This window comes from Callorhinus ursinus, unplaced genomic scaffold, assembly GCF_003265705.2.
Source record: "Callorhinus ursinus isolate GAN/ISIS: 27379988/994484 unplaced genomic scaffold, GSC_fseal_2.0 scaffold2, whole genome shotgun sequence".
Classification (NCBI taxonomy): domain Eukaryota; kingdom Metazoa; phylum Chordata; class Mammalia; order Carnivora; family Otariidae; genus Callorhinus; species Callorhinus ursinus.
In genome coordinates this window covers 9,715,388-9,731,596 of record NW_027397064.1, presented here as the reverse complement: position 1 = coordinate 9,731,596, position 16,209 = coordinate 9,715,388, and the positions used below count along the sequence as shown (strand labels likewise).

The following is a 16,209-nucleotide window of genomic DNA, read 5'->3' as shown; positions in this document are numbered from 1 at the left end:
CTAAGCTCATCAATCACCTGACCGAATTGACAAGTTAGATGAAAGACGATTGTCGGGCTTTATGGAGAACGCTCTGGACATACTGTCTGGGGAAACGCTGACAGTCATGAGATGAGTTCCATCTTCACAGCCTCTCAGGGTCTCAGCATATTCTTAGTATTCTTGTGGCTTAACCCTCTACTTCCTCAGGTCTGTGATAAATCATTCTGAGAATTTCTCAATACACCAAAAGATTTTGGTTGTTTGTTTTTTCCTAAACCATCTCATCTTCTGACAGTTAATCTTATTATTTTTTTCAAATTTTCCTATTTGTTTCTTTAGTCGAGCAATATTGACTCACTTCACAGTATGCAATAGATATGCAGATGGCTGTGAACCAACCTGTTCTGAAATATTCAAGAATAATCTACTTTGACTTTTTCACTGTGTGGAAGCTGTGGTCAGGAACAGTACAAATAACTCTGGGAAAAATTATTTTTACTAATTTTCAGGTTCTTCATCTTCCTAAATCTAGCCATTAAGCATTAAACCAAACTAATTTAGATTTGACTTAAGTTCCTTTTACTAATCAAGAGTTAGATTGCTGAGAGAAAACAAAACATTTCGGATGGTTTCTAAAATAAAGGTGAGGGAAGATAGAGATCTCCTTGTTAGGATGTTGAAGGTCACAAAAGGCCGAAATAATAATAAGAAAATAACAGGGTAAGCAAAAAATCATACTATTCCATAAAGGAAACGTAAGTATAGTAAAACTGCTGAAAATCAAATAAAAACAGAGAAAGAAAATCTTAGAAGCAGCCAAAAGCAAAATTATCATCCCATTTAGGGGAACAGCAATGAGAGTGACAACAAACTCCTCGATGCAAGCTGGGAGACAATGGAATAATAAATCCTTAAAGTGCTGACTGGGGAAAAAAAAACCAGTCAACTTAGAATTCTAATCAGCAAAAATATACTTAAAAATGACGTAAAATGTATTTTCAAATAAAATTTGAGAGAAATTGTCACCAGGTGGTTTGTACTACAAGAAATTTTAAAAGAAATTTTCAGGCTGAGGGGAATCAACAGCAGATGGAAACTTGGATTTACAGAAAGAAATGAAAAGGATTGGGAATGGCAAATCTATGAGTAAATATAAAAGATTTTTTTTGGTCTTAATTTAAAAAAAGATAATTTTCTATTTAAAGCAAATAGAATAATAATGTATTTGTAGGGTTTATAACAGCAACTGAAGTAAAATCTATAAAACAGTACAAGGCACAGGGAGTAAATGGAATTATGTTGCTGTAAAGTATTTATACACAAAGTGGTATAATATTAATTTAAGGAAAACTGATGAGTTAAAAATCTAATCCCACTAAAAACATAGAGACTTAGCCAAGAAAAACAAATAGAGGAAATAAAAATGGAATTAAAAAGAAAGCTCAATTCGCTGTGAATTGTGCAAGACTGTTGAATCACAGATCTGTACTTCTGAAACAAATAACGCAACATATTTTAAGAAAAAAGAAAAAGAAGAAGATAACAGGAGAGGAAGAATGAAGGGGAGTAAGTCAGAGGGGGAGACGATCCATGAGAGACGATGGACTCTGAAAAACAAACTGAGGGTTCTAGAGGGGAGGGGGGTGGGGGGATGGGTTAACCTGGTGATGGGTATTAAAGAGGGCACGTTCTGCGTGGAGCCCTGGGTGTTATGCACAAACAATGAATCATGGAACACTACATCAAAAACTAATGATGTAATATATGGTGATTAACATAACAATAAAAAATTAAAAAAAAAGAAAGCTCAATTAACTTCAAAAGAGGAATAAAGACAAATGAACAGGTGGAACAAATAGTAAACAAATAACAAACTGGTAGACTTAAACCCAATTGTAAGTTACATGGAGTTCATGGGTGAGCCTTTTGAATGTGCAATTTAATGTTTTAAGTGAATGTTTGGCATTTTTTGGATATATAAATTAATGCTTTTGATAAAATTTGGGAAATTTTTGGCCCTTATCTTTTTACATGTTTTTTCTTTTTCTTTATGTTCTCTTCTTCTGGAACTCCATGATGCATATATTGATACACTCTATGGTATTCTATAGATCTCTAAGAAAAGTTTAAGGCCAAAGAACATATCCAAGATTATGCAGCCGATAATGTTAGGTCAAGGAAAATATTTTCAGATGTTTGCTTTATCTCTGATCAACTACCTAATTAAAATTAAACATATTGCCACACAGGATATGATGAGCAACCTAATTCTTTTTTAGGTATTCTCTAGGCAACATTCATCACCTCCTTAGGTCATTTTCTTTCCATTCTAATTAAAAGAGATCATATATTCCCCATGTTTAAACTACTGTATGATTTAACGTTTCTTGTTTTTATATGTAGTTTTACAAAACAGCTTCAGTTCTACAACTGCTCTGAGACTATTTGATAAGTTGTTTCAAAAAGAAACAGGTGTTCTATGATTAGAACAGGTAGAGGGTGAAAACTAATCGGAGTCAAAATTAGATACAATCACATCTTATTTTGTTGCTAAATAAAACAAAATCAAAGTGGAGAAATTGGAACAACAGTACACTGTTGGTGGAAATACAAAATGGTACAGCCACTGTGGAAAACAGTATGGGGGTTCCTCAACAAATTAAAAATAGAGCTACCATACAATCCAGAAATTCCCACTTCTGAGTGTTTATCCAAAATAATTGAAATGAGGACCTAGAAGAAATATGAGCACACCCATGTTCATTATATTGCTATGCACAGTAGCCAAGATGTGAAAACAACCTAAATGTATGTAGATGGGTTAATGAATAAAGAAAATGTGGTATATACACACAATTGACTATTATTTAGCCTTTAAAAAGAAGGAATTCTGCAATATGGGACAACATGGATGAACCTTGGGAACACTATGCTACATGAAATGTGTCAGTCATAGAAGGACAAACGTTGCATAATTCCATTTATATGAGTTGTCTAAAATAATCAAATTCACAGAAGCGAAGAATAGAATGCTAGTTTCCAGGGGCTGTGTGGAGGGGAAAATTAAGTTGCCTGCTTAACGTGTATAAATACGTATCTTTCAGTTATGTAACATAAATAAGTTCTAGCAGTCTGATGTACAACATTGTGCCTATAGATAGCAATCCTGTAGTGTGCACTTTAAAGTCTGCTAAGAGGAGTAGATCTCATGTTAAATGTTTTTACCAAATAAGAAAAAGAGGACTATAGAAGGAAAAAATCAATAAAATTATTCTGTTAAACAAATACAATGTAAAAAACCATAAAAAATCAAAACCTCAAAGTATATCACCATTTATTAATTAGGAGAACTTTGAACTTTTTTTCCCTGATGAATAACCCTAATCACGTCCCAGGAGAAAGTCCGTTAAAATAGGAATATAGTTGTTGTCTCTTATATGAAGCATTAAATATAACATTGCAAATGCTATTCAGAAGAACTGGAAGAATAAAGAAATCTATTCTGTTGCTTGAGATTTAGATAAAGAAATGAAAAATACTTACGCTGCTATCGTTATGAGAAGCATGTAACTTGACTTGAATATCACGAAACCAGCATAGCACACCCAAATATTAGTCGTGTAATGCATGAGAAGTAGAGAACCTGCATCTGCTGCTGAGAACAGCGCCAGGGCCAGCTCTCCCAGGAGATCCCAGTTGACTTTCACACAACCTGCTGTGCAAGCTGCCAGAGCCCCTGGAAAGGAAGGAATCAATATATACGACGTCTTGTCATTCCACACATAACAAATAGGGTGCTGTTTTGTTAAAATTCACACTGGATAGGCCCTGAAACATTTCCAGGCTATGGTAAAAAATGTTGACTGATTGTGAACTTTGACCGAATGAAACCACTTGATCCAGCTCTGTGAAGTGTACATATCTTTTTCTCTGAAAGTTTGAAATAGACGAACTGAATTTGGGTTTCCATAAATCACAGACTGGAACGGCCCCAGAGAGGCCATTTTTTTTTCTTTCTTCTTCCCTTTGCAGAAGATAAAATTCGGGTTCAGAAACCCGGTGTCAAACAAAAACAAATCCAGACTTTGATAGGGGGGAGGCTTTATTTAGAAGAAAGACTGGCAATAGGGAGAACACTCTGATCGCCAAAATCTGCAAGCATCTTGAAATCAAACAGAAAAAGGGTTTTCTTTTATAGGGTAATCCTTCACTGTAGGGCAAGCGGACATAAGCGGGATCTTTGGAGAGGAAGCTGGACAAGGAAGGGGAAATGGTCATGGAGACTGACAGGAAAGTGTCCCGCTGTGGTCAGTTTTCAGGAGAAGTTGATGGGGGCTGGGGCACATTCCACATTGTGTTGTGTTTACTCAGAGTTGGGGCAAGCAGAATGTCAGGGGTCTGTACTAAGGAGAGGAGCCTGACTCAAGTTCAGTCAAGACAAAGCAAAGCGTGAGGAATGGTCAGTTGTGAATACTTGGTGACCAAGTGAGGCACCAAGTTCTTCAAACTGAATGCCAGCCCTTGCTCCTGTGTTCTTCTCTGTTCCATGTAATGAATGAATGTTCTAGGAGGGATCCTCTCTCTCTGTTCTCATCTCTGTTTTCTCTAGCTTCTCTATAACATTGATTTAAAAATTTCCTTAAATCCCTGAAGGATACCAACATTCAAGAGTTCTCTCTATACACTTCCCCCCCATTTGTTGGTTTAATCATCCCCGTCTTTATTTGTTGACTCATTCATTCACCTACTCACCCCGTCAAACATTTTTGAGCTTCTCTATGGGAAAATATGGTGGTAAACTTTGGATCCTTGCTCTTGAAAATAATATAGCCTACTGGAGAAATCAGATATATCAATTTTTAGTTTTAATAGTGTGTGATAGGACTGTAGAAGTGCTGACCCTAACTCAAATTTAAACTAACCATAACCTAGCTGTTCTCACAAAGGTGTTTTCGCCCTTCAGGGAACAGATGGCAATCTTTGAAGACAATTTTGGTTGTCATGGCTTGGCAGGGGTGGTGGTGCTGGTGGTGGTACGCTAAGGGGATCTAGTGGGTTAAGACCAATGATGCTGTGGAACGTCTTACAAAGCACAGGACAGCCCCCCATGACAAAGAATTTCCCTGCCCAAAATGTCAATATTGCCGAGGATGAGAAACTTTGACCCAAGCCCTGCATGTAGTCACAAGACATATCCCCAGGACACATTCATGTTGTAACACGCATTATCTGGACGTACTTATAATGTGTTCCTACACTGTGCTGTGAATGAAATAATCAATTATCAGGTTTCTTGCTACCCTTAGCTTTCTTTCTGAAAGACATGGCTTCATTTACATGAGGCCTTAGGTCAGCAAACCAGTCCTACTTCACCTGGTTCTGCCTAAAAATTTGACACTAATTAGGGTCCTCGCAATCACAAAGAGACTAAAGAAAAATTGTGTTTCGTGCGCTTTTAAAGAATGAATTTTATGAACATTTTACCTTTTCTACACATGCCCTCAGTAAGGATACATTTTCTGAAGAGAAGAGGATTGTTTTCTCCCTTTTCCCGAAGAGCAAGTCCTTAGAGAGGAAATAGTTTAAAGTAAACAAATCCTAGAACAGGTTTCTAGGAGTCAAAATGGAATTTTCAGAAAGGGAAGTGAGAAAAATATTACCTCAACAATGGACCCTGAAATGTTCAATAAATATGTGGGTGTGGAACACCCCAACTTCAAAAATAATATCTTCAAAGTCTTATTTGATGTGAAGGCTTTGTTATGTCAGGAAAAACCATGTATGTTGTTGGGCTAACTTCAAAGACAGTTCTGGGCTCTACCCTTCTGACTTTAAGAGCATTAACTCTGTGTCAGCCCACCTTCCCTCCTTCTCTTCACCTCACTGTCTTTGGAAAAGGATTTCAAACTTCACAAAATATGTTCTGGGAAAAAGGAAGAGTCCATGCACAAGAATCTAAGAACCCCCAAACCACAGTAGCTTCTCAGCCAGGAGGGAAGTTTTTCGAAAGTAGAAAGCCCAGGACAGGGTTGAGGGGGAATCCCGTAGCAGAAGCTGGAAACCCTCATTCTCCCAGAGACCTTCTCAAGGTCACTCAGAGTCGCTGCCTTTTTCCTGTTGCACAAAATGCAGTATCAGAAATCCATCTATAGGTAAATAAGATTGAAGTAGACACTTACCGGTCAGCTCAAGGAGAAGTAATAAATACTCAGGAACACACATATCCTATTGGAGGTCCTGCCTCTCCCACCATGTCACACTCTGCCTTTCTCCTTTCCTGGCGTTCTTTGTCTCGTTTGCTGCCATTTTCTCCACAATCAAGGATTGCTATTTGTTAAGAGCTACTGCAGGGGGACACAGTTCTTACCGGTTCTTACTGATGACAGATGAATGAAAGTATATTATATAGGAAAGGCCAGGGAGAAAATTATACAAGATAGTACAATAAGCTGGTAGTGGAGAAGAGATAGGTTGGAAGATTGTAAGAATCTTGTCTTGATTCACAATTATTCTAGCAAATATCTGGATATGGTAGAGAATGGGGAAGCTGAGTAGGGAGAATAATCTTAATCAGAAGACCACAAGCTTTGGCAAATCCCTGCATGTACAGTTAAGGAAAGATATAAATAAATTATTTAAGTTGTCTCAAGGGGAACCTTTGAAATGATAAAGTAGCTCCTAGAACAGTAGCTTTCAAACTTCTTTGACCATAGCCTGATAAAAGAAATATATTTTATATGTCCACCATTACATACATATGTGTATGTAAATAGAATTTTCACAAAACAAAACTTATCCCTATAAGCTGTTATGCTCCCTATTCTATTCTGTTCTATTCTATTCTATTCTATTCTAAATTTTCTATTCTGTTCTTTGATTTAAAAATGCTGTCAGGGGCACCTGGGTGGCTCAGTCATTAAGCGTCTGCCTTCAGCTCAAGCGATGATCCCGGGGTCCTGGGATCAAGCCCCACATCGGGCTCCCTGCTCCGCGGGAAGCCTGCTTCTCCCTCTCCCACTCCTCCTGCTTGTGTTCCCTCTCTCACTGTGTCTCTCTCTCTGCCAAATAAATAAATAAAATCTTAAAAAAAAAATAAAAATGCTGGTCAGAAATCCACCACATTGATTTCAAGATCTGTAGTCTATAAAGGGTCAGAGAGTAAATATTTTAGGCTTGCGGACCACATAATCTTCCTTGTTTTTATTGGGTTGCTTGCCTGGATTTATTATTTTTACAACCCTTGTCATATATTATTTTTTCCCCCTTACAACCCCTTAAAAATGTAAAAACTATTAGCTCTGGTGGGCCATGGGCCATCATTTGCCCACTCCTATTAATGGTTTGCAAACCATAGTTTAACAACTAGAGTTACAGAGCAGTTAGAGAGGAAAGTTGATTTGGTAGGTTAACCTTAAACCACTCAACTCTTTATGGACAAACCATTTTCGGCCAATGGGACACATTTGCAGTCCCTGTTTTTAGGGGTGGATAAAAATTTATTTTCCATGGATTGCCTTGTCAATCATTCCTTATATTCATTGTCTCTTTTAGATTTGGGGTAAAAACTCTTTTCTTTTTCAGAGTATTTGGTATTCAGTATTGAAATCACTACAACCAATCTATCTAAGACTATGATTTGGAAGAATGTATTTCTTGCACATTGAAAAGATAAAGTCTGGTATACTGACCTCCAAAGGTTGCAATAGCTTCTACTGCCCCATTATAGATTGTAGAACTCTGGGACGGTGCCTTGTAATCCCACAGGATTTGAACATAGTTCAAAACCTGGTTAAAACCTGCTGTGGAGAAGGCCCACCACAAGGACCAGTAGAAAAGTCGCTTGGAGGAGTAGCACTCCTTCAAATCTTGGAACCACTGTACAAAAACACTCAATGCTACATTTTGTGGCATCGGGCTGCTCGACGGACCACCATCCAGGTTCCCTGAAATGGTGGCTATTTCTGAAGTGGGTTTCTCTCCGCCGCCTGCTGTGTTAACTTTGTAAGGTGCATCTGATGCCGCGTTTTTGTTCGGTGGCTTCCGTACTTCTTTGCCGGGTTTGGCATGAAAAAACATGCTCTTCTTAGGCATTGGTAGGAAAAGTGACAAAAGAAAGGCCACCGAGACGGAGACCAAGGATATGACGTTGAGGTAAAAGTACGATAGGCTGGCCAGGGACACCAGGAGCTGGGCCAGCACCGAGGCCGCCGTGTAGGCCACCAGCGTGATGCTCCTGCAGTAGCTGCTCACTTTCTGGTAGTGCTCGGGGCTGACCACGCTGTAAATGTAGGCATAGTAGGCCACCTCGGTGGCGGAGACCATGCCATAGAAGAACTCCAGCACCTGCATGGCCTTCACTCCCTGGCCAAATACAAGCAGCAGCCAGGTGATGATGAGGCTGATCCCTTGCAGGATGATGACTGGCTTGTAGCGGACGTAATCGGTGAGGATGAACACGGGGAGAAGCAGCACCAGGTAAGAGTATGTCCAAATTGGAAAGATCTCATTGGTGATCTGTGAGGTTAAATGGGGAGGGTGTGAGGACAAAAGCATCAGAAGTGCAACACACCATAGATCTCTGACATATATATTATTCAGATGACATGTATCCATCCTAAGACATTGCTTGGCCCCCGTCAATTGGATACTTCACACGAGTTTCTGACAATACAATGGAAAGCCATGGGAAACTGAAATTCAAGGAAACAAAGTGCCAAAATCATGGATATTCATAACATGTGGGCTCCCTCCTCCAAGTATAAAGAAAGAGCAGTTATTGTTCTTAGTTATCTACTTCTTACCTTTTTATTTTTTTTATTCATTCATTTGTCAGAGAGAGAGAGAGAGAGAGCACAAGCAGAGGGAGAAGCAGGCTCCCTGCTGAGCAAGGAGCCTGATGCGGGACTCGATCCCAGGACCCCGAGATCATGACCTGAGCCGAAGGCAGACGCTTAACTGACTGAGCCACCCAGGCGTCCCTGCTTCTTACATTTTTAAAATGGAATATCATCTGCATAAGGCACTGAGGCTGGGAAAACAGGCCATAATGCATATGTGAGGCTCCTCAGCTTCCCCAGGGCAGTGTAGGGCTGCTCACATGCTGTTGCCTGTTCTTTTAAAATAGTTGACTCTTCTTCAATAAGGTTAAAAAGAATGTTTCAGTACTGGCAGAACCTGACCATATTTACCTTTGATCCACATCAGTATGTAAAATGTAGAGACCATCAAGAGATCATCTGAGTGATCAGGAACACACAGGACAAATGACCAGTTCAAGACCAAATATCAGAAGAAGGAATGCCAGTTTGTCTTCTGTTTTTCTGCATTCTTGGCCTTACTTTCTTGGGCTGCTTTGGAAGAGCCATGAGAAATCGCTTAGTGGGTTGGTTCTTGTTTAAGTCAGCTTTGGCCATGGTTTTCCAGAAAACACTGGCGGTATCGGCAAATCATCTGAACCCATCAACAGTACATAATTATTTTAGCTTCTATAAGCGGAATCTATAGTGGGTAGAAGATGTGTAAAGAAGGTTGGGGTAGAACCTCTTAAATCCCTCTCAAATCCCAGAGTCTCAGATCACTGACATAAACCCGCCAATTTGCTGAGCCCAAGAGTGTGTTTTGACCTAATCTGTGCCTGACTCCTTGAGTTCTCAGGTCACCTTTTACCTACGTATTCTTACAGTTTGGTAGAACTTCATTCTGGCTTTTCCCGACATTACGTGTAGTCACTAATCTGGGAAAAGCTATGTTCCAGATCTGTTTTTTGTGACTGTCTCTGGACTCTAAACCCAGTCCGTGGCTATCTCTCAGCCAAACCTGTTTGCTCCTACCAGCATTCAAGATTGGCATGCGCCTTTTTTATTGGGAGGGAAAATGGTGGATTGGTTTAGAGGGAAGAGTTTCCTTGGTGTCCGGTAGGGACATGAGGATGTTTTCCGGGAGAGGGAGACCAAGGGAGATACAATTGTTATGCCCCATTTGCTGAATAACCAGCCCATAAAATGGGTGTGACATTTTTTTCCTAAGGAAATTGAATCGATACAGTGCTTTGTCTGATCTTGTTATTGTTCAGTGACTAAAGTGGCAGGTCTCAAATTTTAACATGTAGCCAATTCACCTGGAGGGTTTGTTAAAAACCAGACATTGAGACTCAGTAGATCTGGGGCAGGGCCTGAAAATGTACATTTCTAACAAGTTCCCAGGTGATGCTCTTGCACTGGTCCACAGACCATACTTTGAGAACCACTGACTCATTGGCTCCTTAGGATTATTTCCTATGACCTGACTAAAAACTACCCATGGCCTTAATGCTTATACATAAAGAGGAAGAAAATCTTCAGAGGATTTTTTCATATGCTTTTTCCTAACATTTCCCCTCCAAATCTTATACTATCCTCTAAGGTTTGTGCTTATATCTAGGTATGGCTTTGTTTTAGGTTCATGATAATAAGCAATGACATCAGGGAGTATTGTTTTTGTACAGCTGAAAGGTTGTTTTGAACTCACCCCATATGTGTGGTAGGAAAGAGTTTTATATTTTTACATGACAAATGCGCAGAAATCATTAGGGACCATTTGTTCACATTTGAGATGGTAAGAAGTGCAGATACTTAGCTCCTACCCAAGGCTTTAGACATCGGTTTTAACAAGACAAATCTAAGATAAGCATGTTAGTAAACTTACCATGCTGAGGCTTATATTTTTATCTGGTCCTGCCAAATAAGGTACGACAAATGGCTCTGATGGTTTCATCATTGAGAAAAACCCAATGCAGCAGAGGTTTACTGTGGGAAAAACCCAGGAAGGGTTTGGTGATGTACGGCAACAATTCATGGATGGTTAAACTGTTGGAGAAAAAAGAAAAAAAAAAAGTAAGTCAGAAGATTGATGGTTTCTTTTCATAAAACTTGTGTTCTCTTCCCCATGCTCCATTTGTCCTTTGGTCTTAAAAAATGACAAAAAGAAAATTGTTGTGACAGTAAATATATATCACAGGTCAAAACACAGGGACTCAAGTCTTTGGGTTTTTTGGTTTAAAGAGAAAACTAATGGTTACTTGAAAACACTGCAGGAAGGGGGTTAAGTTTCATATCAGCTGGACTGGCGGGGTGACTGAGGAAAAAAGTACTCCCCAGTATGTCAGGCCAGTGGGCCATGCTCTCCTCTAATCTTTTCCAGTAGAAAGAAGTCAGGGAATTTCTCCTCAGGCAGAAATCTGGGCATAAGATAAGACTGGTAGAATTTTGATAAACGTAGTTGCTAAGCAAACATCTGCTTCCTGCCCCCCGTCATGAGCTTATTACCCTGTGGTGGTTGATGAACTGGAAATCCATTTTAATGAGTGCTTAAATTGGTGAATAAAATAGCCTTTGGGGAGTGAAGATTTATAAAGCAGATAGACCCCTTCCTTTATCTAGGAAGCAAACTCAAGGTGAGCCTTGGTTTAGCATAAGAAGCCTCCAATAATTTGATTTGTCACCCACTCAGGTGATTTGACTTGTTTCTGATGCCAACCTTCAGAAGAATTACATGACATCTAGACAGTAAGGTATCATGGATGAAATTCAACAGGACTTAAAAGTATTTTTCTGAGTTGATACTTAGCTCTTGCTCTGTTCCTATTTTTCCCCACTTATGTTGCTAATACTGAAACGTGAGAACTTAAGTTCAGGAGGATAAGCCTTAAGGTTGGCTGACTGAGGGAAGACATGGGCAGCCCTTAGGAAAGCAATGGACTGCTCGGAGAGAACGTCACTCACTCAGTCATTGACCATTTCCTGCCTGAAGCTTCCCGACCCTTTTCAGCTTCTCTCCTGCCTTCTTCTATGCTTCCTCTCAGTTACAGCCCTGGCAAAGCAGTGTGGCACGACAGTAAAGGGCAGGGCTCTGGAGTCAAGAAGGTCCAAATTCTTGCTGCTCCTCACAAGCATGTAAACTTTGGCAAGTTACTGGACCTCTTTGGTACCTCAGATTTCTCATCTGTAAAATGGGAATGGTAAGACCTACCTCATGTTGGGAAGATTACACACACTAGTACATGTTTGAACGATGCCAGTCAGTAAGCACACACTATGCATTCTGTAGAAGGCATGGCTTTGGAAGAAACTGAGGTATCGACATGCACATCTGCTTGTTAGCCTGGCAGCTCCATGGGGGCGGGGATTCATTTTTGTCACCGAATCTAGCACACAATCTTACATATCAAAGATCCCCTGGAGGGACGCCTGAGTGGCTCAGTCGGTTAAGCGGCTGCCTTCAGCTCAGGTCAGATCCCAGGGTGCTGGGATCGAGTCCCACATGGGGCTCCTTGCTACGCGGGGAACCTACTTCTCCCTCTCCTGCTCCCCCTGCTTGTGCTCTCTCTCTCTCCCCCTCTCTCTCTGACAAATAAATAAATAAATAAAATCTCAAAGGTCTCCTGGAAATGTTTGTTCAAGTACAGCCATTGGGCCAAACACGGTTTTCTAACTGACCAGAATAGTTCAAATAATAATAAGGAGATATTTCCCAAGTGTTCTAGTTCTCCGGAGTGGGAACCACAAACCACTGTTTGCGTCTCAAGAATATGGAGGTTACTCTTTTCTTCCTAAAGATTTATTTATTTATTTGAGAGAAGGGAGGGGCAGGGAGAGAATCCCAGGCAGAACTCCCCCTCCTCCAACCCTGCTGAGTGCGGAGCCTGACGTGGGGCTCAATTCCAGGACCCTGAGACCATGACCTGAGCCAAAACCAAGAGTTGGCCACTTAACCGACTGAGCCACCCAGGCACCCCTGGAGGTTACCCCCAAAATAGTTTTGGAATAACGAACTGAGGATTTCCTGGTGAGAAGAACACAGCATTTGCAGTTGAGCAAATTTAAATCTCGAATCCACCTTTTGAGTTGTGTGGTCCCTGGACAAGTTTCTTTATTTTTTTTTTTAATTTAATTTAATTTATTTATTTTTAAATTTTATTATGTTACATTAGTCACCATACAATACATCATTGGTTTTTGATGTGGTGATCCACGATCCATTGTTTTCGTACAACACCCAGTGCTCCATGCAGTACGTGCCCTCCTTAATACCCATCACCGGGCTAACCCATCCCTCTCCCCCCCTCCCCTCTAAAACCTTGTTTGTTTCTCAGAGTCCATAGTCTCTCATGGTTCATCTCTCCCTCCGATTCCCCCCCCCCATTTTCCCCTTCCTTCTCCTAATGTCCTCCATGCTATTCCTTATGTGAAACCATATGATAATTGACTTTCTCTGCTTGACTTATTTCACTTAGCATAGTCTCCTCCAGTCCCAACCATGTTGATGTAAAAGTTGGGTATTCATCCTTTCTGATGGCTGAGTAATAGTCCATTGTACACATGGACCACATCTTCTTTATCCATTTGTCTGTTGAAGGGCATCTCGGCTCCTTCCACAGTTTGGCTATTGTGGACATTGCTGCTATGAACATTGGGGTGCATATGGCCCTTCTTTTCCCTACATCTGTGTCTTTGGGGTAAATACCCAGGAGTGCAATTGCTGGGTCATAGGGTAGCTCTATTTTTAAATTTTTGAGGAACCTCCACACTGTTTTCCAAAGTGGCTGTACCAACCTGCATTCCCACCAACAGTGCAAGAGTGTTCCCCTTTCTCCACAACCTCTCCAACATTTGTTGTTTCTTTCCCTGTCCTGGACACGTTTCTTAATGGGCTGAGGCCTCAGTTGTCCTCACCTGGGCAGGTGGGGAACTTCCATTCCACCCACCCCAGATGTTGGCAGCCAGTTCGTCAAAGGCTGTTGAACTCAAAATGAGTGGATTGGTTGGTCTGACTAGAATATGGAATCCGTTACCACCACAATGGGAAGATTCACATGACAAGTGATCAGGTGGAGAAAGAGCTACAACAAATCCTCTTGAATGTGAAATCAGGACTACTGCTGTGAGGATGGGCTCCAAGTTGGCCCCCTGCTGGCACCCTCCTTTATTGCAAAGGGACAGTGTGTTTTTATTTTCTCTGCCTGCATTGCCCCTCTGAATTGAATGACTTTCCTTATGGCCTGTGGAAAACTAATGGCTCCCTGGGAAGAACTTTGAAAACACAAGGCATACACTATTCCCTGATATGTGGTCTCCACTGAGATTGAAGGGAGCGAAGAACCCAACATGATAGATGCAAACATTCCTTCCTTAGACCTCTTTTTCTAATTCTAAGGCATTTCCCCCCTTTTAAAATTAATGGTGGAGTTATAGCTTTAAAAAGAGACAAATACTGAATTTACAATCTCAGGTTACCCTAGGGGTGTGATTGTTAATAGTTCAAGCAGGTGATAATTCTTAGTTGATTTTTAACCTGTTGCTCCAAAGGTCATTGGAAATCAGTTAACATGTTACCAAACAAATGCTCTGATTTGCTCTTAGTTATGTCAAAGTGCAAATTTCTAGTCTTCCGGAGGAGGACATTGGGTACATTGAACACAGTGGGCTTCTGGTGCAGGACACAGATCTATCCCAGGTGCTTCAGGTGGGGAGTTCTGCAGCTTCGGGGCCCTCGCTGTTTGAGGAGCAAGTGCACTGCCATGAGTGGGCGGGCACTTAATAAGTATCCCAGCTATTACCGTGATGTAGACCGTCTGATAGATGTTTTTTTTTCTGTTGTACTTAACATAGCTGGCTGAACTTACCCAAATTCCTTTGCCTCTCTGAGTCCCACTGATTAAAAGAAGGCAACAGTGATCTACTTTATTATTTGTGAGGAGTAAATGAGGTCAACAGGAGAAGACTCGGGGCACTGCCTAACAATAAATACCAGTGTCTTTCCCTGGCCTCTCTTTGAGAATCTGGTCTAGTCCCAGTGACCCAGGAAATCACACCACCAATGAATCACTGATAAAGTAACAGCTCATAATGTTAGACTCAGCTAAGCTGAATTGTTGATCATCAGTACACAATGTGGGAATAATTTCAAAATTAATTTGAGAGAATAAGAAGACACCAAAAGAGTAAGTTAACAGTTTAAGATCACATGGAAAACTATTTCTTTAAGGACTTAAATTGTCGGGCGCCTGGGTGGCTCAGTCGTTAAGCGTCTGCCTTCGGCTCAGGTCATGATCCCAGGGTCCTGGGATCGAGCCCCGCGTTGGGCTCCTTGCTCAGCGGGAAGCCTGCTTCTCCCTCTCCCACTCCCCCTGCTTGTGTTCCCTTTCTCGCTGTCTCTCTCTCTCTGTCAAATGAATAAAAATCTTTATAAAAAATAAAAAAAGGACTTAAATTGTCTGAAAGCCCTTTATAAATACTAATTACATATGAGAGATCATAAATCATACTTATTTGCCTTTTAATCAGACCTTTATGGTCTGCCATAAAGGGAACATTTGATCAGTTTAGTTACAAAATACATGCTGTCCACACCTATACTTCTCTATTTAGATATTTTACTAAATTTATTTAGATTCTTCTCTAAATTAGTGAACATTTACTGTACATACTTTTTAAAGAATTAAGAGAATATGATCTCTATATTCCAGCTCACCATGACTCAGTATTAAAAGTATGTTTTTTTTTTTTAATCTAGATGACTTAAATCAGCTTTCCATGTCAACATTTTCCATCTGAACCTTGCTTTGCCCTTTCTAACTAGCTGTGTTGGTTAATACACACTGACCACGAAATGCTCCTTATTTTTAATGGTGATTAGACAGATTTCTTTCTATTTGACTTTCAGCGGTCACATCACTCCTTTTGCTATTTGGATGTTATCAAATAGGGAAATAGGGACTCATTTCAACGGCATGGTTCCCTTGCACCCAGGACATCACAAGGATTAATGGATTGTTGGTACCAATTTTGGTACTGGTGAGTATGTGGTGCTGTAACAAACACGTAAAAACATGGAAGTGGCTTAGGAACTGGAAAATGGGTAGAGGCTGGAAGAATTTTGAGGTACAAGTTCTACTCTCTTTGATAGAAAAAAATTTAGAATGCCTTGAAGAGTTTGTTGGTAGAAATATTGCCGTTAAGTGCAATTCTGTTGAGGGCTCAGAAAGAAGAAATGAGTGCTACAGAGAAAGTGTCTATTGTCTTAGAGAAGACATATTTCATTAGGAACAGAATGTTGTTAGAAATATGAATGATAAAGGTGCTTCTGGTGATATCTTAGATGGGAAGGAGAAACATGTTATTGGACACTGGAGGAAAGGTGATTTTGTTCTAAAATGGCAAAGAACGTGGTTGAATTACATTTTGTTGTTGG

At 40.3% G+C, this 16,209-nt stretch overlaps 1 protein-coding gene and 1 long non-coding RNA gene across 4 annotated transcripts in view; one reads left to right on the top strand and one right to left on the bottom strand.

Moving 5' to 3' along the window:
* LOC112835259 (thiamine transporter 2-like) overlaps positions 1–16,209 on the bottom strand; it is a 42,914-nt gene that overhangs the window by 12,479 nt on the left and 14,226 nt on the right. For all 3 annotated transcript variants that reach the window (XM_073877670.1, XM_025886826.2, XM_073877669.1), the window contains exons 2-4: positions 10,666–10,826; positions 7,671–8,496; positions 3,526–3,718 (exon numbers count right to left, since the gene is read on the bottom strand). In XM_073877670.1, coding sequence (XP_073733771.1) covers positions 3,526–3,718; positions 7,671–8,496; positions 10,666–10,815 — 1,169 coding nt within the window. In that variant the 5' untranslated portion in view covers positions 10,816–10,826. The remainder of the gene's footprint in view (positions 1–3,525; positions 3,719–7,670; positions 8,497–10,665; positions 10,827–16,209) is intronic.
* The window catches only part of LOC141370120 (uncharacterized), a 36,950-nt gene continuing 35,682 nt past the window's right edge, over positions 14,942–16,209 (top strand). The window contains exon 1 of the long non-coding RNA XR_012373882.1: positions 14,942–14,959. This is a non-coding gene — a long non-coding RNA (uncharacterized lncRNA). The remainder of the gene's footprint in view (positions 14,960–16,209) is intronic.